Source organism: Canis lupus, chromosome 31 (genome assembly GCF_048164855.1).
Source record: "Canis lupus baileyi chromosome 31, mCanLup2.hap1, whole genome shotgun sequence".
Classification (NCBI taxonomy): domain Eukaryota; kingdom Metazoa; phylum Chordata; class Mammalia; order Carnivora; family Canidae; genus Canis; species Canis lupus.
Genome location: NC_132868.1, coordinates 20,478,791 through 20,501,347, shown reverse-complemented (window position 1 = coordinate 20,501,347; position 22,557 = coordinate 20,478,791). Strand labels below are relative to the sequence as shown.

At 48.6% G+C, this 22,557-nt stretch overlaps 1 protein-coding gene across 7 annotated transcripts in view; it reads left to right on the top strand.

The window, feature by feature from the left end:
• Positions 1-22,557, top strand: part of DGKG (diacylglycerol kinase gamma) — a 205,568-nt gene that overhangs the window by 88,095 nt on the left and 94,916 nt on the right. For all 7 annotated transcript variants that reach the window (XR_012021836.1, XR_012021837.1, XR_012021834.1 and 4 more), the window contains 6 exons: positions 2,103-2,182; positions 3,317-3,391; positions 5,959-6,044; positions 10,788-10,877; positions 12,929-13,089; positions 20,403-20,467. Coding sequence is in view for 1 of the 7 variants with exons in the window: in XM_072807745.1 (XP_072663846.1) it covers positions 2,103-2,182; positions 3,317-3,391; positions 5,959-6,044; positions 10,788-10,877; positions 12,929-13,089; positions 20,403-20,467 (557 nt within the window). In the remaining 6 variants the exon portion in view is untranslated. The remainder of the gene's footprint in view (positions 1-2,102; positions 2,183-3,316; positions 3,392-5,958; positions 6,045-10,787; positions 10,878-12,928; positions 13,090-20,402; positions 20,468-22,557) is intronic.

Below are 22,557 nucleotides of genomic sequence, written 5' to 3'. Positions count from 1 at the left end.
TGTATACTTAAGAATTTTTTTAAAGATCTTATTTATTTGAGAGACAGAGCATGAGCGGGGTGGAGGGGGAGGTACAGAGGAAGAGGGAGAGGAATGATATACTCCCCACCAAGCAAGGAGCCTGATGCAGGGCTCCACTCGAGGCCCAGTCCCAGGATCCTGAGATCATGACCTGAGCTGAAGTCACACGCTTAACCAGCCGAGCCACCCAGGCACCCCTTAACCATTCATTTTTTCACTTGAGTTCACCAAATAAGAGTATTAGAAAAGGAAATAGAGAACTAGAGTCTCCTCCTCTGCCTCTGATCCTCATGTTTTCTTGTTTGAAAACATGAGGAGTATCACAATCCCTGCACTGCCCACCTACCAGAGGTGCTCTAAGATTAAATGAGAATATGCAGATTCGTGTGTCTTGAAAATTAAAACATAAGCAATAATGATGGAGAAATCATAGTAATATGAAAAAGCTCTAGACACCTATAGAGGCAAAAAGTCAGGTGTAGCACACGCGCGCACACACACACGCGCGCACGATGCAGGTATACCTGTTGTTTATAGCTCTCGTCCATCTGGCTGTCCTGCATCTATTTTGATTGGGAGTGTGCTCATGCCAAATGGATTGTTAAATATTTTTATTATCATTCCCAGAGGTAAAGAATTACCCCTCAGGCTCCAAGGTGCTTCTGGGTGTCACACAGTCAGTCACCCTGTGCAGATGAGAAAAATTCTTTAAAAAATCATAAAGAATGCTGCTGTTCTATTCAAACAACATGGTGCTGTGTTTGCTGAAATTTTAGCTTGAGATCTGGAAAGGCAGGCATCATATATTGAATATGGAATACAGCTGCATCTCCATATTGGCCTGTCCTTCAGCTGGATTCACAAGTGTTTCTTAAGTACCCACTCCTATATCTGGTGTCATGGGGCATTGGATAGGAGGGTTATACGCACACCTGCCCTGCTCCTGGGGCACCTAAAATCCAATTGATATTTTGAGACATTTACCTAAGAAAACATAAAACAAAATCCACATGAATGGACAACAAAAGAAACCCAGAAGATATTCCATACTTTACGTGCAATGGTTTCAGTTGCAATGACCCAGGGAAAGCTTAGAGGAGGTAGGTCTTGAGTTGGGCCCTGAAAATGAGACATCCTTTTTAAGAGATTACAGAGAAGAAAGTGGACTCTTCGGGGCATAAAGGAGGACAAGAAACCACTGTGAGCAGTTTCCCAGGGTGGAAAGGCAGGGGACACACTCAGTGGAGGGTTGGAACCAGGCTTGGCTGGGACTGCCACAGGGATAGCATTTAAGAGGCAACCAGAGATTGAGGCTACGCTAAAATGCCTTGGAAGCCAGGTTAGGAGATTTAGATTTATCCTCTGGGCAACAAGGTGTCATTAAAGGTTTCTAAGTGGAAGTGGCATGACTGATGTCCTGGGAAGGAACTGCACACAGGCCTTAACCGAGGCGGGAAAGGCCCGAGTGCTGTGGGTACCATGGCAAGTGCCAGAGATAAAGGGACATCCAGGGAGATATTTGGCAGGACGGGGTCTTCCCTAGATGACTAGCCAAATGATAATAGTGTGTTTAAGAGAAGCAGTGAACCAGGACAGAAGACCAGTTCTGTGGGGACAGAAGGGGTCAGGTTTGGGCATGTGAGTTTACAGTGATGGTAAGATGTCTGGTTGAAGGTATCCACTGAACAGTGAGAATGTGGAACCAGGGCTCAAGAGAAAAACTAGGGCTGGAAATGTGGATTTAGAAGGTGCTGTGGAAGTGCTGGTTAGCTCCATGAGTATTATTTTATTCACATATATGACCTGAAGACCATAACTTCCAAAAGTATATTCAGTTGTATCCTCACAAAGCATAATCTTGTGCTTATAGTGGATGCCTGGCCGGCTCAGTGTGTGAACATGCGACTCTTGATCTCAGGGATCATGAGTTCAAGCCCGGTGGTGGGTTTTGTGCTTACTTTAAAAAATTATATATATATATAATCTTGTGCTTATAGCTGCAATACCATACCATTGTTGAATGATTTGATTTGAAGCTATGGTACCATCTCTGATTCCAGACTCTTCTTTTACCTTTTAAGTATAAGATCATCCCCACCCCGGGTACCCACCCCCTGCTGGTCTTGGTGAACCCCAAGAGTGGAGGGAGACAAGGAGAAAGGTATGTTCTTTTCTTTTTCAAAATGAAGAGGCTGAGACAAGTTTAGTCAGGTTTTTTCTTCCCCTCCACAGGGTGGACAGCAGAGATAGGCAGATCTGGGTTCCAGCCCAGCCCTACCCCCTTACCACTTTATGACCTGGTTCTACAGACTGCTTAACATCCTTGTGCTGTGGTTTCCTTTGCTCCTCTCATAGCTCCATTGTGAGGATTAAAGCATACACATACTTAGCCCAGGGCCCATCTATTATGGCTCCCAAGGTTGGACCAGGTTCTGAGACGCCAATTTCTTTCCCAGCCTCGAACATCCTTTCTTGATTTATGAGGTCTGGCAGGACTCATCTGATTGGGACCTCCTGGCCTGCCCAGCTCCTGAAAAAGCAGGGCACTACTTCATCAGTGAAGGAAATGCCCAGTCTCCTGGAAACAGTGGGGGAGTGGGAGGAGAGAGGGAGAACTGGTGAAGCAGCTCTGCCTCCCCATCCTGTTCAGCTCAGGGTAACGGACAGACAATGCAGTATTCTGGAATCCAGATTTACAAAATAATAAGTAGGGTCAAAGCGAGAACTATGAGACACCCACCCCCAACCAACCCTTATCCAAGGGGCAGGGTGCCCCTCATGAACTGACCTGATGAGCCTCAAGCCAGAACCTTGAAATCAAGCCTAGAGGTGGTCACTGCCCCCAGCCTTCCCCTGTCCAGCCCCACCTCCTGCAATTACCTCCTGATCCCAGGATTTAGTGGGTCTTTCCATAGAGGGTTCCTTGATACCTTTGTATAGTCCACAAAGAGCAGAATCATACTACTTAGAACATGGAACGTTTAGGAGAAGGACAAAGCTGTAGGAGAATAGAAGCTTTATTCTCTGCAAGGGAGGAGAGTCCTGGGGTTGAATTCTATGGTCTTGGATGGTGGGGAGGCCTTGAGCCAGGGCATGAGGGTGTGAATGATGCCAACTGGACCCAGGACTTTAGGTCTGCAGGGCCTGTGTGCAGTCTTTTCCCCTCTTGGTTTTAAAGGGACCCAGATTCCCACCACTGGCGGGCTCCAGAGGGGTTTGTCCTACTGTGACTTCTCACAATGACATTCTCCTTCTCTGTCTCTTTCTCTCCCTCTTCCTTTTTTTTTTCCCATAGAATTCTTCGGAAATTCCACTATCTGCTCAACCCCAAACAAGTTTTCAACCTGGACAATGGGGGTCCTACTCCAGGGTATGGAGAAATAATCGTTACTTATCTCTCCTCCTGCCACTTTTATCTGAAGAAGATAACCTTTCATTGGTCACCCTTCTTGTCTCTTTCATCTATGGACTTATCCTTCCTGCCATTTTACTCTCTCTGTCTTCTTTTCCTCACATCTACTCTTACTCGCTCCTGGAGATATTCAAGAACACCCCTTGTGGCTAACTCTGGGAAGTAGTCTCCTGGATCTCACCCCGGAAAAAGTTGTCGTTTTTTTGTAAAAGAGAAAAAACACATATGTGCCATCCGTTTGATTGACAGGAAGAGCGGGCTGGTAAATTATGTGAACTTGTCTGCAAGGCTGTATTAGCCGGTGTCTTTATACTGAGTCATCAGAGAGCAGGAAAGAGTCTTCCTATCGCTGTCAGCAGTTCGGAAATCTATAACAGCTGACTCAGAGTTCTGCTTCGTGTTCTGTTGGGGAGCATTTTAGGTTGGAGGCAATTGGTTATTTAATGACATCACTTTTTTTTTTCCAGGATTATCCAATTTAGAGGTTGTTAAGCTGCCCCTGGCCCTTCTGTTCCACTGCCTATTAGAGCAGGAGAGTGAGGGGAGGAGGCAGGCAGCCCCTCTGCAGCCTGCCTGCCGGTCCGGTGGGAGGAGCTGGGCCCGGTGGTAGCATTAATGGGATGGCTGTGAGTCCCTGTAATCAGAGGCCACTTCAGCCCTGGGGCTGGAAGGCGCCCAGACTGGGCTTCTTACCAGACAGAGCTGGTGCGCTAGAGACATCTGCTGGCCAGCCCGCGCCTGGCTGTCTGCAGGCCAGGTTTTCAGATCTGTGCACACTGGGCTGGGCTTCCCAGCACATATCTACTTTGCCCAACCTCCTAATCTTCAGTTTCTGGGCTCAGTTCAGCAAGACCTTTGGTGGGTGGGGGCAGGGGAAGGGACTGTGGTAAGGAGTACAAAAAGGCATTATGTCCCAGTCCGTTGTTTGACACAAAGCCGTTATGTATATGGCTGCGATGGTGCAAGACCCAGTGAAAAAGAGAAGCATGAGTGCACGACCAGCACGCCTGCCATGACCTCTGAGTTCAAAACAGAGCCCACCTCTGCTGCTGTGGGTGTCATCAAAGTCACCATGATTACAGTTACTTCCCTGTTAGGACCCGTGACTGAATGGCGACCTGCAAGTACCTTTCCCAGCCCCCTCTCTTTCAGGGCGTTGAGATACTTGAATGCCATTCTCTAGCTTAGCCTCATTCATCCTAAATTGTTTTTGTCCTATAGGGCAAGCCTGGTGGCTACTTCCAGGGCTGCTGAGCCCTGAGTGTCTTTGCTGTTTCAGTCTATAACCAGGCAGCCTGTCTAGTGGAAAGGAATCTCCATTCAGAATTCACTTCCTATAGGAGAGTAGAGTTCTGCAAGAGTCCAGGAGAGGAGGAAATGTTACTTTGCCCATGTGTGCATCAGTGACTCAGAAAGCCCCAGGGTTCTTCTCAGACCACCAGGCTGGACAAAGGCGAACCCCAGAGCTTCAGCTTCCTATGTCCCAACCCAGGGTGTTGACAGGTCACATTGGTTCTACAGCAGAGATTTTTGTCCTTTTTGTACCAGAAACCCATTTGTCAGCTTGATGAAGCTGATGGGTCACTTCTCAGAATTTTTCTCAATGTGTAAAGGGAAATATATAGGATCACCAGGGAAACTAATTATATTGAAAAGATAGTTATCAAAATATTAAAAACACAAATATTGTGAGATAGGAAGGTATGTGATTTACTAACCATGTTTGGTAAGATCCAGAGGCAGGTCTGATAACTACTGTTAATTAATAGCAGTGATGGGCATCAGTGATAATATGGGGCAGCTGCCACAATTGTGATAAAACATGAAAATACCTGTGATTTTGATTTCTAACAAAGTCATAGGAATTGTTCATACCTCTGTGATGTGTTGCCCAATTCCATAATTGGAGAGGCTAAATCTCACTTAGAGCTGAGAGAAGAGAAGAATGTAACATCTTCTCCTCCCAGGTTCTTGGTCCTCTGGATTCTGTTTAGCGATCCCTTAGAGATTTGTCGGGCCCCTGGTTAAGAACCTTGCTCTAAAGGGTGAAGGCTTCGGAGGGGAGATGATGCTTCCTCTGCTCAGGTCTGGACTTACAGGACAGTGGGGTGAAGATCTGGCTAGTTCACTGCATCTGACTTAAAAGGAGAGTTTGTGAAGACAGAGCAGGGGAGCCAGGGAAGAGTCAGAACGTGGGGGGTTAGTTGTATTGGTGCCCAGAGAGGCTCACTGTGGCCTCCTCTGCACAAATAGTGGAGAATTTCTAGAAAGCCATTTTCTGTTTGTGTTGAATGTTGAGTCAGCTTCTCCTTGTACAAGGATGGCTCCTCGGGATTCTTCTCTGTACTCTAGTGGCACTGCTTCCTTAGTAAGTTCCACTTTTAGAACACTTGTGATCCTTTCAACCCCAAAAGGAGTCAGGGCTGTAACATACTCCCAGGGAATAGGGGGGACACTGACTCAAACAGTATCAAATGTCAGCCACAACCTAGTCAATAAGACCATTTTGGCCTTTTACTTCCCAGATTGAACTTTTTCCGTGATACTCCAGACTTCCGTGTTTTAGCCTGCGGAGGAGATGGGACAGTTGGCTGGATTTTGGATTGCATTGGTAAGAATGGGCTGGGAGGGGCTTTAGGGTTTATTTATAATAAGTATATTTAAAGTCAGAGGAAGGCAATCACAAGAAAGAGAAATGGAGCCATGTCTTGTTCATCCTTGTTTCCATGCTTGGACCATTGCTTGACTACATATCTACTTTGAGTGGAAAAAAGAAATGGAAGGATTCCCACAGGTACAGGTATAACTGTTTAATTTTTTTAAGATTTTATTTATTTAAGGGAGAGAGAGATGGGTGCGGGGGGGGGGGGGGGCAGAGGGAGAAGCAGATTCCCTGCTGAGCCCCTGGGCCTGGTCCTGGGATCATGACCCCAGCAGAAGGCAGAAGGCAGATGCTTAACTGACTGAGCCACCCAGGCACCCCCAGGTGTAACAGTTTAGTCTCAGGCTTTGCCTCATAATTATCTGTTATGGCCAGGGTTTGGGCAGTGGCTGGACAGGCCAGTTTGGGGAGCTGCAGGGGAGAAGGGCAGGACCGGGACTCCAAGCAGATCCAGGGTAGTGGATAAACGCCGGAGAATTAAGCATAGGTGCAAGTCATCGCCTTGAGACGAGTCCCTGAGCCTGAGTCCAGAAAGCACATCTAGAAAGTGCAGATCAGTACATGTGAAGAAGGATCACACTGGGCTGTGTCTAGTAGGCTTAGATCAGAAGAGCAGTGGGGAGGGCCCAGGGTGGGAATCAGGAGGCCTGGGTTTCATTCTAGTTCTGCTTGGATCTGTGGGTCCTTGGACACCTCATCCCCCATAAATGATGGAGACTAATTCTGGAATTGCCTGTCACTACTCCCACAAATACTACCTGTAAACATCCATGTGCCGTGCCCTCCTCCAGGCACTGGAGATGCTGTGGGGAACAAACACATAGAAATCCCACCCTCGAGGAGCTTCCTTTTTAGAGGCAGGAGACAGGCAATCAACAACAACAACAACAAAAAAGGGAAACATAAAACATAATAAAGATACAGCAGGGAAGGAGCAGGGTGGGTAGGGCTGGGGGTGGTCTAGACCCAGTGTTTGGGGAAGACCTCACAGAGTGGATGATGTTTGTGTGGAGACCTGGAAGAGAGGTGAGCCACGTGATACCCGAGGAAAGAGGAGTTCTGGCAGAAGGAGCAGCAGATACAAAGGCCCTGAGGTAGGAGCAGACCAGGCTGCTGAAGGCAGCAGGAGGGCTGCAGAGTGCGCTTGGAGCAAGGTGCAGGAGCGGAGGGAGAGAGAGGATGAAGCAGAGAGTGCAGGGCCAGGTCACAGGAGACAGTATGGCTTCCATACAGGAAAGGTCCCGAGGTGCTGCATAGTTTGGAGTGGAGGAAGGACACAGTGGATAGTGAGCAAAGGGCAGAAGGCTCCTGCAGTAATCCAAGTGACAGGTGACCAAGGCATGGACAACAGGAGGCTCAGAGGAGGTGATAAGGAGTAGTCGGCTTCTGGATATTGGTCGAAGGTGGAGCCAACAGGATGAGAGGAAGAGAGGAGTCAGGGTGGTCATGGGCAGACCCTGACCAGAGCAGGGCAGGCTGCGCCCATGGGAGTCGTAAGCAGCCCGTCATGAGGGGTGGGACCACGCCCGGCACACCTGCCACCTTCTGCTCCACAGGCGCTTCGGTTGCCATGGACACAGCCCTGCCAGGCAGCCACCCACACTCTCCTGTCACCTCCAGCTCAGGAGTTGTTTGTGGGCGGAGGGGAGGCATCCTCTGGGAGCCCAGAGGAAGAGCTGATCAGCAGAGGCTGGGCGGCTGCAGGCCTGGGAGGTGCTCGCGTGGTTCCCTCTCCATCACGAAGGAGAATGTAGGCTTTGGTGGTTTTATAAAATTCATCTGCAGAAAACACAGGGGAAAGGAAATGCCCAAAACTGAAAGAAGAAAGGTCACGTGACAGGCTGGCAGCCTGAGAGAGAAAACAGTAGTGAAAGGAATAACTGCATGATGTTCATTCATTCATTTGGGAATGTTTATTATTTTTTTAAAAGATTTTATTTATTTATTCATGAGAGACACAGAGAGGCAGAGACACAGGAAGAGGGAGAAGGAGGCTCCCTGTGGGGAGCCCAATGTGGGACTCGATCCCAGGATCATGCCCTGAGCCAAAGGCAGATGCTCAACTGCTGAGCCACCCTGGCGTCCCCATTCGGGAATGTTTAAAGCAACTATTCAGTGTCCTCTGGCACCCCATTTTGGTCCCCTCACTGATCTGTTTATGCTGTACAACCAGAGCAGTCTTTCCTGAATGTCAGTGCATTCGTGGTGTGCATAAAGCATATCCATGGCTTCCCATTATTCTTAGGATATAGACAGAAACCTTTCAAATGACCTATAAGATACTGGTGCTCTAGGAGCTGCCCACCCTTCTAGCCCTACTTCATTCCTCCAGTCCTCTCCCTCTAAACTCCGGCCATCCAGTCCCTCTCTCAGACTCTTAAATATACCAGTTGCCCTTCTGCCACAGGGCCTTTGCACAAGTGGTTCCTCCTGTCTGGTATGCTCCCTGGCCATTCCCTTGGTCAACTTCTACTTCAGATCTCTGCCAAAGCGTGGCTTCCTCAGAGGAGCCTTCCCTGACACCCAGCCTCAGTCACTTTATTATATGATCCCACTTCTTGCCTTTCCAGTAGAAATTTGAAATTATGCATCATTTATAGAAGACTTTATTAATATCTGTCTCTCCCTCACATTTGTAAGCACCACGAGAGCCTGTGTCATGGCACTTTGACCCACTATTAAATGAGTCACAGTACCTAACACAGCACCTGGCACATAGTAGGCCTTCAGCAAATGTGTACAGAGACACTGGGGTGAATGAGATATAGTTCCCCCAGGGAGGTTACAGTGCATTCAGAGAACAAACGAGCCATCAATTCCAAGAGTCAATGATAACATCGTCCCTGGTGCTAAAAAGAAACACACTGGAGAGGCACCTGGGTGGCTCAGTGGTTGAGCATCTGCCTTTGGTTCAGATCGTGATCCTGGGGTCCTGAGATCGAGTCCCACATCGGGCTCCTTGCATGGAGCCTGCTTCTCCCTCTGCTTAAAAAAAAAAGAAAGAAAGAAACACACTGGAAAGGAACCTGGCCTAGACTAGGGCAACCAGGGAGGGCCTCCCAGAGGCAGCACCTAAGCAACCGAGAACTTGTGACTTAAGGCACTGAAAATACTTCAGCATGGTTGACATGTCAAGCCGTGGGAGGCTAGAGCAGAAGACAGTGCCCACTGCCATGCTAGAGATGATGGGAGCCAAGACAGAGGGAAAGGGACCACCTGCCTTGGAAGGTGAAGGACCATTAGGGGGAACTGAGGCTGGGAAGGCAAGGAGGAGGCGGTGGCTTCAATACCAGTGGGAGGGAATCATGTACCTGAGCTCGGGCATCGCCACTGGAATAGCTACAAGAGGTTGCTGAGAGATCAACTACGGAAACAGCACGTGGAAACTGAGGTGTGAATGGATGCGGGGTGCGGGAGAGGGAGCAACCTAGGACGACGTCCAGGTCTCCAGCCTCAACGCCATGAAGATGACCTGCGTGTTGAGATGGAGACCACGGAAGGAGCAGACTTAAGGCTACAGGTGCCTTCCAGGCAAAGGGAGCCCCGTGCACAAAGGCAGGGAGGCAGAAATGCAGACCACACGTACTGGGAACAGCGACGGAGCCCATTGCCTTGCTCTGTCCACCATCATCGTAAACCTCCTGGTGGTGATCTCAGCCCCGGGCCTTGCCTGAGCTCAGCCACCTGTGGCACCAGCCAGACAACCCCGGGGACGTGTGAGCGCCCCTTCAGCTGGGGCAGCCCTCGCTCTCACTCTGGGATTCCTGCATCACCCCTCCGCCCACCTGCCCGCCTGAGTCAGCATCACTCCCCTCCCAGGCACCAGCTGTGCTGCAGGGTGTGTCAGTGGCGCCCCCTGGAGCCCAGCGGGTGCCCGTACTGGTCCCACCTTTCTCCGTGCGGCCAGACCAGCGTGTCACTGGAGATGCGCCACCAGGTGACCCCATGCATGTTCTGCTGCGCTTTCTGCAGTGCTTCAGTCTGATGCTTCTTCACAAGCCACATGGGAGATGAGGTTGAGAATTGTGGATTCGCGAGCCTAGGGGGTGGGGGGAGTGACGAACTGGTACCTGGGTGCCAAATAACACCTTGAGGTTTTGTTTGCTCGACACAGTATTATTTTTAAGCTTTGAATCTGAATGACAATTAGTCGAGACAGCTCCAGTTTCCCAAATGCCCCACTGTGTCCTGATTTCTCGGGCCCACCTGTGCTACCCGCTGTGCAACGGCCTGCCCCTGAGGCAAGGAGGAGCCTGGGCCTGGGACCACAGATCTGGATTTGGATCCCGACTCCAGACTTACTTTCCCCCCAGGGAAACTCACTTTTGTCATCTATGAGGGGAATAATCATAACCCTGCAGAGTTGGTGTGAGGGACAAAGGGAGAAAGCGTTAGCTATGATCACAAACTAATGCTTTCGGGGTGTATGCCATCACCCCTAAGGAAAGAATTTGGATGAAATGAGGATAAGCAGGTGCAAGTTATGGGGAGAGAGAGCTCAATATGAAAGAAGCCTTCATTCCCACAGTGGAAGGTTCAGCTGTAGGAAATAGTGTGCTCTCCGTCACGGGAGCTCTCCAAACTAGGAATGCCATGAAGGGGTTTTAAGCATCAGATCAGGGATAATCAAGTAACCCACAGGTTCCGTAATCTGGTGCCATATGGTGTTCTCTTCTTCTGCATGGGTTACAGATAAGGCCAACTTTGCAAAGCATCCGCCAGTGGCTGTCCTGCCTCTCGGAACAGGAAATGACCTGGCCCGCTGTCTCCGCTGGGGAGGAGGTGAGTCCGCATGCCAGGGGCACTGCCCTGGGGGGCAGGCACACCAGTCTCCAGCGATGCTCTGCAGGACCAGGCTGGACTTCCCTTTTATGAATTACATTCCAGAGTCTTATCTACCCCATGACCATTCATTCCCGTGCCCTCCCAATCTTGCTATTTCCTATGATCCTGAAACTAGCAGCCTAGAGCCTACCTACCCCAGCAGAACATAGCGCTAGGGTAGTCTCTCTCTCCCCCCACAGTGCTCACTCTGGGAGGGGCTCACTTAGGTGTTTTCTGAATAAAATTCTCTCCTCTCCAACTTACTGCTCTTCTTCTGAATTAGGACTCAAGAGTACAAACTGAAAAGCTACACTGCCAGCTAGTAGAGGCATCCAAGCCATCATAGGCCCCCATGGCCATTGGCCCTCATGTTGAAATCCCCCTGTGGGGGATCTCCCAGTGGTGACCAGCTTACAGGACAAGGGGCAGGAGCTAAGGAGAGCTCTGCAAACTGCAACTGCTCCCATGGAGCTGGGAATGCTCCAGAGAGTAGAAGAGGTCGGGGCAGCACATGGAAGGGACAGAGAAGTCTGGCAGGCAGAACTGGGATGGGATTCCAGATGGCTGATCGATTCAGAGAAGATTCAAGACCAGCTCAGGCAGTGGTCAGTATTCAGAGATGGGTTCATGCCTGGTGGCAAGAGCAGAGGGAGCAGGAGCCAGCCCCAGAAGGAAGCTGGCAGGAACAGATGTCCTCGGCCCCACACTGATGCTAGGGAAGCGCCCTGTGTTCAAGAGGAACAAGCAGAGTGCAGCCCCATGCGCTGCGCATCTAGGAAGCATGGCTGGGCACGAGTTTCATGCAGGAAGCCCAGGCCTGTGCTCCCAGAGAGCCTCAAGGCTCTCAGCTACACAGTTGCTACCACTGCTATCTTGTGAGGCATCCCCAAGGAGCTGACCAGACTAACAACTCGAAAGTACTCTTCAAGGTTGCCCTAAAGGTAAGCAGGAACGTGGGAGTGTTGTCAGAAAGAAAAGACGGTCTCTCCCACTAACCTCTCATGGCTTACGGTTCACTTTCTGTGCTGCTCTTCTGCTGCTGCATAACAAATTATCATAAATGTCGAGGCTTATGACATCCATTTGTTCGCTCACAGTCCTGTCGCGCAGGAGGCCTGAAACAGTGTGGCTGGGTTCTCCGCTCTGGGCCTCACAGTCTGAAATGAGGATGTTGGACAGGCTGTGCTCTTCTCTGTGCTCTTCTCTGGAGTCTCTGGAGGCAGAATTTGCTACGACGCTCACTCAGCTTGTTGGCAAAATTCAGGCCTTTGTGGTTGTGGGCCTGAAGTCCCTGTTTCCTCGCTGGGACCACTGTCAAATCCTCGAGCCTTCATTTTTCCTTGACAGATGGATCCCTCCATCTTCAAAGCCAGCAGTAAAGAATCTCCCTCACCTGAAATCCCTCTCAAGCTTTGAATTTAATTCTTAAGGAAAAGCCCAGTCCTTTCCAAGGACTCAGCCGATTAGGTCAGATCCACTCAGATGACCGCCCTTGCTTAAAGTCAGCTGTGCCATATAGTATAGCCAGTCATGACAGTGATGGGGCTATCTTATTTATAAGTCCTGGGAATTGCAGGGTGTATGCCCCCGGGGGTTGGGGCACGGATAGTGAGACCATCCTAAAATTCCGCCTACCACACTGTCCATCTCCGACATGACACAGTCCTGGAACGGATCTTTTGTTCTGTGGCATGGAACTTTCGAGCCACCCAGCCCACCTATTCTCTAGGGCTTGCTTTGGCTACATAGGCCTGCTCACCTTTGGCCAGCCCCCAACCCTATCTCCCACTACTTTGGCTTCCAAGTCTCCCAGCTTTTTTCTGATTACACCCTAATGTCCTCTCCTTCTCCATGGCTCAGGGAACCTAGGTGTCTGTGGCCCCCCAGACACACTGGGGTGTCTCGTGGTCACAGATGCCCACAGAGTTCCTGTCCCCAATAGCTGACTGTACATCAGAAACAACTTAGCCTTTCTGCCCTGAGGACAAATGTAATGCCATGTTCCACAGGTTATGAAGGGGGCAGCTTGACAAAAATCCTGAAGGACATCGAACAGAGCCCCTTGGTGATGCTAGACCGCTGGCATCTGGAAGTCATCCCTAGAGAGGAGGTGGAGAATGGGGACCAGGTCCCGTACAACATCATGAACAACTATTTCTCCATTGGTGTGGTGAGTTGGTCAAGGATTGCCTTTCTGCATGGAAGAGAAATGTCTGGGTGGGCAGAAAAGTTCTGGTCCTTCATTGTCTCCCCCTCCCCCCCGGGTCCCTACTCTTCACCTCTCCCAGCTGCCCCCAGTCTTGACTTGGGTCCGAGCATCCTTGCATCTGGCCTGGGCATGGCCACCCTGAATGTACCCAACCCTGACCCTAGGTTATGGAGCAAATTCCTTCCCCTATAATTTTAACTAACACAAGAAAATAAGAATTTTTTTAAAAAAACCGATTTCCCCTTTGGGTAATTTGAAACAGTTTAAAAGAAGTAACACCAAGAAATAACCACGGGGCAAAGTCAGGAAAGACTCTCATGTGAGCTTCCAGAGTTGAGAATTCCTATCCTCCGAGGAGGGCCCCTCCGTGTCTGAGGGGTCTAAGCCAGCTAAGTTAGCTGTCAGAACTCCTTGTCGCCTGTTCTCTCCCCTCATGTCAGCTGGATTCCCTACAATCCAGGTGTTCATGAACCTCTGGGGGTGTCTCCTCCCAGCTGACCCCTTAGCTGAGCACCATGCTCATCAGTGGTGCTTCCACAGCCTTCTTCATTCACTTTATCAGTGTACTCTCTGTATTTGATTGAAGAGATTGGTTCACTGTGCCCACTTAACACCCCCAACACACACACACTCATCACACACCCAACACACATATCCTCTACACACATATATCCAACACACAACACAGACACACACAAAGCACAAGGACAGCGCCACATTCCTGTTTCTTCCTCCAGGCCCCAGCACATTGAGCACAACTCAGTTTTAACTCAGCTTCTGATCCAAAGAGGACTGTGTGGACACTCTCTCAAACTGTTGAGAATGGAATCAGGGAGAAAAGAGATCCATCCACTCCATAGATAGAGCTGGGGTTCAGGAGGGGGATGCAACAAAAGCACTAGCATTTATTGAGCATCAACTGTGTGCTCTCCACTATGCTAGACCTTACATATTGCAATCCTCATTGCAGTCTTGCAGGAATCATTGTCCCCACAGTCCCCATTTTATAGACAGGACCTCAGGACCCTTGATGAGTGAGGGCAGGAACTGCCACAGGCACACTGTGCCTTACAGTCTTTCCTCTCTGTTTCCCTGTCTTTAGAATTATGCTGTCCAGTTTCAGACCCATAGGAGTCCCTGCAAACCAACCATCCAGACCCAGATTGTGTGATAGCTGCTCTTGTCAACCATCCTCACCTGTGCATCTTTTGAAAATTTTGGTGACTTAAAAAGAAAAATGAAATAGGAGGGGAATTGATAGGTAGCTTAAGGGAAGAGCCGGTTTGAGGAAAGGTTGTTTTTAAAAAAAAAAGACTAGAGGAATATCTGGTGGCTCAGTTGGTGGGGTGTCCAACCCTGGGTTTCAATTCAGGTCATTGATCTTGGGGTCGTAAGATCAAGCCCTGAGTCAGCTCCATACTCAGTGCAGAGTCTGCTTGAGACTCTCTCCTTCTTCCTCTCCCTCTGCCCCTCCCCGCTGTCCTTGCTCACATACGTGCACTCTCTCTCTGAAACCAATAAAATTTTTAATAAAACCTTTAATAAGACTAGAAGAAGAACCATGGAAGAGGGAAGGATGTTTTAAAATACCATAAATTTACAAAATTTAAAACTTACCATACTTGTAGGCATTTTCTTGATTCTTACAACAACATCAAAGGGCAGTATTCTCTCCATTTTGTAGGTGAGGAAACAAAGAGTCAGAAGGAGGGATTTGCCATCATTTTTCTGGCCCCTGAGCCGGCACTGTTTTTCTATTACTGCAGCAGAAGACAGAAGCATCGCTGAGCCAACAGTCAGGGTCTGACAGGATGGGGGATTAGACTAGCAGCATATTTAGGGTCCCTGTGCCCTTATCTGGTTTATCCCCCCAGCTCACCTGGCCTCCACTAAGGGACACACCTCTCCCTAGCTTCTTCCAGCTGCCCCCCTCCAGAGGAGAGATAAACCATAGTATAGCTTGCTAGCATGTGTTGAGTACCTGCTGTACACTAGACACAGGTGCCCTATTGGTAGGTATAGACCTTATCCTTTTGTATTTTGTCAGGAGGAACTGTAGCTCAGAACAGTACAGAGTCGGGTCTCAGCTGGTGAGGGGTGGAGCTGAGAACCACTAGTGTCCAGCTCCAGAAGCCCCTGAGCTGTGGACTCTGAGCCACGTGGCCTCTGCACAGCCCCTCTGTCTTCAAATGCTTTCCTTCCTAGCAGCACTGATGGGGGGAGGGGAGAGGGAGGGAATCTCAACATTTAGTGTGTGATGGCTCACCTATGCCCTTTGTCAGAGATGCAAATTCCACCCCCAAGACAGATCTTGGTTTATATTCTGATTCAGTTGGTCTGGGAAAGGTCTTGGAGTTTGCACTTTTAACAGGCCTCTGAGATCATTCTGATGTGGATGACCCCAACCAATTCTTCAGCAAATGATAGCCCATCAGAACAGTAAAGAATGGTCAAAGGAGATGGTCCTACACAGGAGCAAAAGCCAAAACTGAACTAGATGAAGGAGAAAAATGATAGAGAGGAGAGGACGAAGACCCTATAAGCAGCCAGAAGGAAGGGAGAGCTGATAGCAGGGCTGGGTGCCCTGTCTGGGAACTTCTAGATGGCAGCTTACAGCCATGGCTGCCTTCAGAGGCTTTAGCCCCACATCTCTTTCTTGACACCCTCAGCTCTGGCTGCCAGAACGTGATTCTTGTTACCTCTCGTCTGTCTCTACACAGTGCCATATGCAAAAAATTTCACTCACTTTGCATTTCCTGACCAGATAGGTAAACACACCGAAAAGGAATAAACAGCCTCACCTTACACAGACCATACCCAAGAGCTGGGATGATCGTGGTTTTAATTCATGCGCGCAAATGTGCAGGTAGGAAGGAAGTTGGGGGACAGGAGGAAGTAAAGGAGACCACCTCATTGTCCCCCAAGGAAAGGCATCCAAACATTCTCCATCACACTTAGTGGTCAGGGTGTTTCTGTACCTGGAGCTGACTTCGAATAATCCAATCTGTTCATCTTTCAACTTAGAACTTCACAATATCTTTCGCATGATTTTTTTCATACACCTTTCACTTGTGCGTGTTTAATATTTTATTGCAAAGCAGTGAGGAACCAGGACAGGTTTTTATCTCCTCGGTGTACCCTTAGCCTTCTCTCAATAAAAATGTTTGCAGGGTTTGTATGCTCGCTCTTTAAAAGTTGGAAAGGGAAATTCTTGAGAAAACAAGTAGTCAATACGCAACTCTCACAGAATCTGGGGCTGACATTTGCAGAAGCTCTTCCTCCCTATTTGACCTCCCAGACTTTGTAAGAGGAGAAGTAGGTATGTAAACCAACCAACAGTTTTACTTCCTTGGGATAATTAGAGTCAGACTCCTTTGGCAAAGAGAGCCTTGCAAAGTCTTTGCCTCTTTTTTGGAAGGACCTGGACTATCTTACTGATGTCAGATGTCCGTGGCCTTTCGCATGTATAAAGGTGATGACAGGGACTGCTGCTGTGGTGGTGCTTGGTGGTAACGCATTTGCCCTGACAAGTTCACCTGGTCCCCTTGGTGCCAGCAGCACCCATGTAATACATGGAGGGATAAACAGGGCAGACCCTCCTGGCCCACTCAGAGAGTGACTGTGGCCCTGCTGTTACCACATTTCCATCACCTACATACATGCTGGCCCTCCACCACTGAAGAGTTGAGAGAGTTGGCCTTCTCAGTGCCCTATTGGCAGGAGATTTTAAACATAGTCATTCAGGCTGCTACTTCCTCTGGCTTCTCTGGCCTCCTTGTCCCTGCTCTTTATTTTTGGATTTGCAGAAATGTCAGGATGGCCAGGTATCAGTGACAGGAAGTTTGGGACCATGAAATAATTTCTGGGGTATGTGTAACTCCAAATGCCTCAAAGGCTCTGCTTTCACTGAGCCTCCACAGGAGGAGTGAACAGCTAATCCCTTGATTCAATGAAATCTATTTCTGATACTAGGGGAGCCCAGGGGCCAGGGAGAGGCCACAGTCACATTAAGCTGCACACCATTCTCCACCTTCTGATTGTACTTCTCAGGCTTTTCCAGCTAAGTGTCCACAGTGATGAGCCCCCTACTGATAGGGAATTTACCAAAAAGTTAACCATTTTCGCTGCAACCTTTTGGATTCCCTCTGGGTCAAGTTCTTGTCTGTTACCTGTGAAAGCCATGGAGGCCCTAAGACAATGGAACTCACTGAGTAGTGTCTGGGAAAAGGGGTCTACATCTCTTTTTCACCCTCCAATCTGTCATAATGTTTCAGAAAAACCCAAATTCCAAATGATCTGTTTTATTGTCTCCTTTGTCTTTTTACCTCCATAAGTTGGTAACGTGGCTTAGACCTGCCTTGTCCAATATGGTAGCCATTAGCCACATGTAGCGGTTGTGTACTAGCAATGGGACTAGTCTAAATTGAGAGATGCTGTTAAGTATAAAATATACACCAAATTTCAAAAATGTAGTATAAAAGGATTTTAAACATCACAATAATTTTTATATTAACTCCATGCTATAGCAATAATATTTGTCAATGAAAATATATTATTCAAGTTAATCTCACTTTTTTCCTTTCCCTTTTTTAAATGTGGCTACTAGAAAATTTTAAATTTATTTCCATCGGACAGCACTGGCCTAGACATCCAAAAAGCTCAGAGTCCAAATAACAGCTGCTTATATTTGGAAGGGACACAAAAATATTTTGGACTTCTAGTTTTAATTCAGGAAAGAGCAGCTCATCATCTCCTCTGTTCCTCACATCACACAGAAGGACCCTGGAGAGTGAGGCCTTCAGAAATGTCATCACTTCCAAGGCTTTGCAATTCCCATCTCTATCTCCCTGCACCTTCAAAATGGAAGTCTCATTTTGCTGTAATTATTACCAAGAAAGGGTTTGAACTGTTGCAGCACTGGTTTCGAGAATTTAAAGAAATTACTGTTGAATGTAAAATACACCCAGCTCAGTGCCTGACACAGAGCTCAATGGAGGGCGAAGATGCATCTAGACTCTTTTGAATCCCCAGGTAGAGAACTGTGGTCAGAGTTGAAGTATTTATCAGCATCGCCTTTTCAAGACCGAACAGCAAAGGACCTGCTCAGCTCTCCCTTGCTACTTTATGTATTTGTGGGGAGATTACATTGGAACCCCATGCCTAACTAGCAATATTGTAAAGGCTGGTCTTTGTGAAAAGAAGCCTGGCAAAACCTCGTTTAAAAAACAACAACGAGGATAATCAGAACTGTATGGAGGGAGGGAGCCTGTGCCCATAGCCCCGAAAATAAGAAAACCACGAGCCAGTCACAACAGTCCTGGGGGTGGGGGGAGGTCGCAAAGCATAAATCATGCCAGGCAACATGTGATGGCTTTTCGCTTTCCTCCTCTTTCTTTCTTTTCTTTTCTCCTGACAGAAGAAAATTAGTGCTTCCAAGGAACACAAGTAGATGGAATGTTTTCTTGAATTCTAGAGAAGCATTTGACAGATGTCACATGAATCTTTTTCAGAGTGTTCACTGAAACTTGCTCAGAGTGAGGGAGGGAAAATGAAGGCCTGCTGCCTGGAGAAGCCACCCGGGGTGAGGCCTCGGGGAGATGCTGCAAGTCTCCCACCATGTGTCCACAGGGGGCCCTGACCAAGACCGTCAACTCTCCATGTGTCTTAAAGAAAAAACAAAGCAATCAATAACTAGAATTTAAATGTCAAATTCCCAAAAGGCTATTTCAGCAAGGAGTGTTCGCCAATCACAAAAAAAGCACATAGCCTCGGCTTGCCTCTGCAGTGGGCTGCTCGCTGGGTTTACTCCTCTGCCAAGTTCAAGTATGACAGAAGCCCCCCTGTGCTCCCTAACTTGCACCTGGACTTTCTATCTCCCACCACTAGCCTGTTTTTACTCACCATACACAGCACATGCTCAATAAAAGCTGCTCCACTGAACTCTACCTCCTAATGTTAAAAAAGTAATAATGATAACATTCAGAAAATTTCTTTTGTGAGTCCATACCGAGAAACAGAATTAATAAGCATTCACTGAAATGGAATGTCAGTTCTCTCTTAGCCACATAGTCTAGTAAATGAGTTTCTGTAGCTTTTTTCCTGCACATTTCTGACTCAGCTCCCTTGTTTCTGTGTCATCTCCCCCCATCCCCGACCCCCCCAGCCCAATTCTCCTGTTTCTTTCTAAAACCCACCACCTGCACCCAACGTGCTGATATGAGGCCTGAGCAGTGAAGGGACGCAACTCATTCTTCTGCTGGAAAATGAGACCATTAATGAGAGTGAAAGACCAAGTGTGAGGAGGAAAGATGAGTAGATGAGCTCAGTGTTAGGTCTGAAGCTCAGGGATGATTCTAGAGATCAACATTATAGAGACATTACACACTAGGAGTAAGTATGAGAACTCGAGATGGTCCATGACATGGAGTGTAGGCTGCAGATGGGACTCAGGGCGGAGCAGTTCTGGTCAGAGGATGCAAAACTCAGAAGCATGGTGGCCTGGAAGCCTTCCCAATCGTGAGTTCTGAGGAGCAGGTCGTCAATAGTGCAGCTAGGGGTGTGCAAATAAGAGGACAGAAGAGTGTCCATAGAAGGTGGCAGTGAGACTCTTCTTGACTTTGGGGAAAGTCCTTTCTGTGGAGATCAGGGAAAAGAAGCCAGGAGTTTAAATATATTTTTAATACCTACTAAGCATGTTATTCAATGCTACTAATAATTTCTGTTGCTATGGATCATTAGAATTAATATATAGCCGCATCTACCAAAGTCAGTGTTCTGGTTTTGACAGTGTAGCATAGTTACATAAGATGTTATTGGGGGAAGCTGGGTGAAAGGGATACAGGAACTCTCTGTACTATTTTTGCAACTTCTTGTGAGTCTTAAAATATTCCAAAATAAAAAGTATTTTTTTAAAAAAGAGTTAATATGGCAAGGCATTTCCAGAAATTCACACTCAGCCCCACGCACGGGCTTCTGTACTATAACTGCCCCCACACCCAGACACCCTCTCACTCCTCAAAGGGCAGTGGCTTGTCCCCTTCATTCACCCTGAACTGTGGTCGAGAGTGAAAACTGCGAAGGGTGGACTGGTCTAGGCTCTACAATCTCTGTAGCCACTGACCTTGGACCTAGCGTTGCCCCTTTGTGGGAGCCTCCCCTGTGACATGGATTCTCAAGGTCTGGGGGATTGCAGTGGGAGCCCGTGTGCTGCTTTTCTGTGCGCACTGCATGGTCATGACCACTCATCAGGCGGCCGCTTTTTTCTTCCCTTTCAGGATGCTTCCATCGCACACAGATTCCACGTGATGAGAGAGAAACACCCTGAAAAATTCAACAGCAGGTAAGAGTGCCATGAAGCTGCAGCCCCCCTCCAGCCCTGCACTGCCCTCCACCCCCCCACCCCCCCAGCCAACCACACCGCAGCCTCCACCTGCTCTCACCCGAACGTTCTTGGCCCGGCCACCCAGGGACTTGGCTTTCCTGCCACGTTGCCGGAAGGAGGGTTTCCATTTCCAAGCAGAAAACGGTGTCAGAAACCTGCAGCAGCCTGGCCGCCTGTCCCCTCGCAGAGGATGCTGTGAAGAGGGGGGGACTGCGGGCGGGCAGGGAGGGCGCGCTGTGCCCGCCTCGAGGGGTGGGGGCCTGCGCCTGGCTAGCTGGAACCCCCTCCTGGGGCTTGGCCGCTTTCTCCAGATGGAAAGCTGCTGCAGCCTCGGCCCCCTGGAATTTCTGTGGGGAGGAGCAGGCTGCATGGCAGGGGCCTCAGCCTCTCTGGAAGGGAGGGGGTGGCAGCAGGGGAGGGGGGTGGAGGGGGTAGGCCAGACCAGGAGGGCAGAGAGGGCGTCGCCTCTGTGTCCACCCCCCCAACAGCAGAGGGCAGCAGAGGGAGGCCCCTGCAGGGGCTGGGACACCAGGAGCCCCCCAGGTCCCAGCCTCAGCCCCTGTGTGAAGCCTGGATGTTAGGTCCAAAAACACGAGAGAGAAAACCAGATTTTTTTGCAAGCAAAACTAAATCCTTCTTGCTGGTGGGAGGGAATATGCGAGAAGTGAGTTGTGACTGGCATATAGCTACCCGGGACTGCTAAAATACCTTTCTCCATTCTTCTTTCCTTTTTTTTTTTCCCCTTCTCTTTGATTTCCATCCCTTTTCCTCTGTGTTGTACCATTTCAAGATGACCATTGGATCCCGCCCCACCCTCCAGCAGGTGGGGGGGAGGAATGCAGACTTAGCCTGAGGGAGTGACTTATATAGCCCATAGGATTCCCTTCAGAGCGGAGGTCCAGTATTGTCGGAAGACATTTATTTAAAGCCTCACACCCCAAAGAGTGCCATCATTTTCATTCCTACTCCTTTCCCCTGACAATATCCACCACCCCCCCACCGCCACCTAGGAGGTTAACAGGGGTAAAAAGTCCTATCGTAACATTCTTCAGCTTCAGGAAAAGCAATCTGAGATCTGTGGAATCTACTAGCTAAACTCATCTTCTTAGGGTGGGTCTTCTGTGCCAGGCATATTCCATCAGGCTCGCACACACAGCCCATGCACACTCACAAATCACTATTAACAGGTATGTGTTCCCCCCCCACTCTTACTGTAATCAGCTGACCCTTCTTGTACATCCTTTGTCACTCTCACATACACGCTAAATTATTTCTTCTCTTCCACCCATTGTAGACCTTTTAGGCACTCTTTTCACAGGGGGGCCCTTATGCATACTCATGCACACATACTTGTTAAGATGCCATATGCTTGTGAAATCCATAAGGGTTCTGCTCATTCATTCATTCAACACTAGCTTTTGAAAACATACTCTGTGCCAGGCACTGTTCTGTAGGTGTTTTGGACAGACATGTGTAGGGGCTCGCAGTCCGGTGGTGCAGACCAGAAGGAAGATATGCAGAGTGACTTGTGTTCAGTGGTACGAATCAAGCTGACTTATAGGAACACAAAGCAAGGACATGGAATTTGGTATGGAAGGGCTTCTATCTATAGAGATGCCGAGACATGGAAAACAAGTATGTATTTTTCAGGTTGACAAAAAGAGAAGGGCAGCCCAGAGAGAAGGAACCAACTATAAAAGGATAACAATGAGTGAGAGAAAGCAGGATGCTTGGGGAAGAGCAAGCCGTGCTGGTCTTTTGGCAGGGAAGAAGCAAAACCTCTATAGTAGGTAGAGAATGAGAAAGCAGAAGGAGGGAGAAATTTCTCCATATTCTAAAGATCAATAGACAGGTCAACATATGACATGAAGAGAGTAATTGTCAATTGTCCACATGATTAAATATAATTAGAAAGATACCTCCCTCTGTCAGAAGAAGAGTTGCAATTGTGCATTTCACTATGATCTGGTGACTGTTTTTCCTTCCACTTTCCTAGTTCTATTAATAAGACTATTCTGCAGTTCAGGGCCCACCCTTCTTCCCTGGTC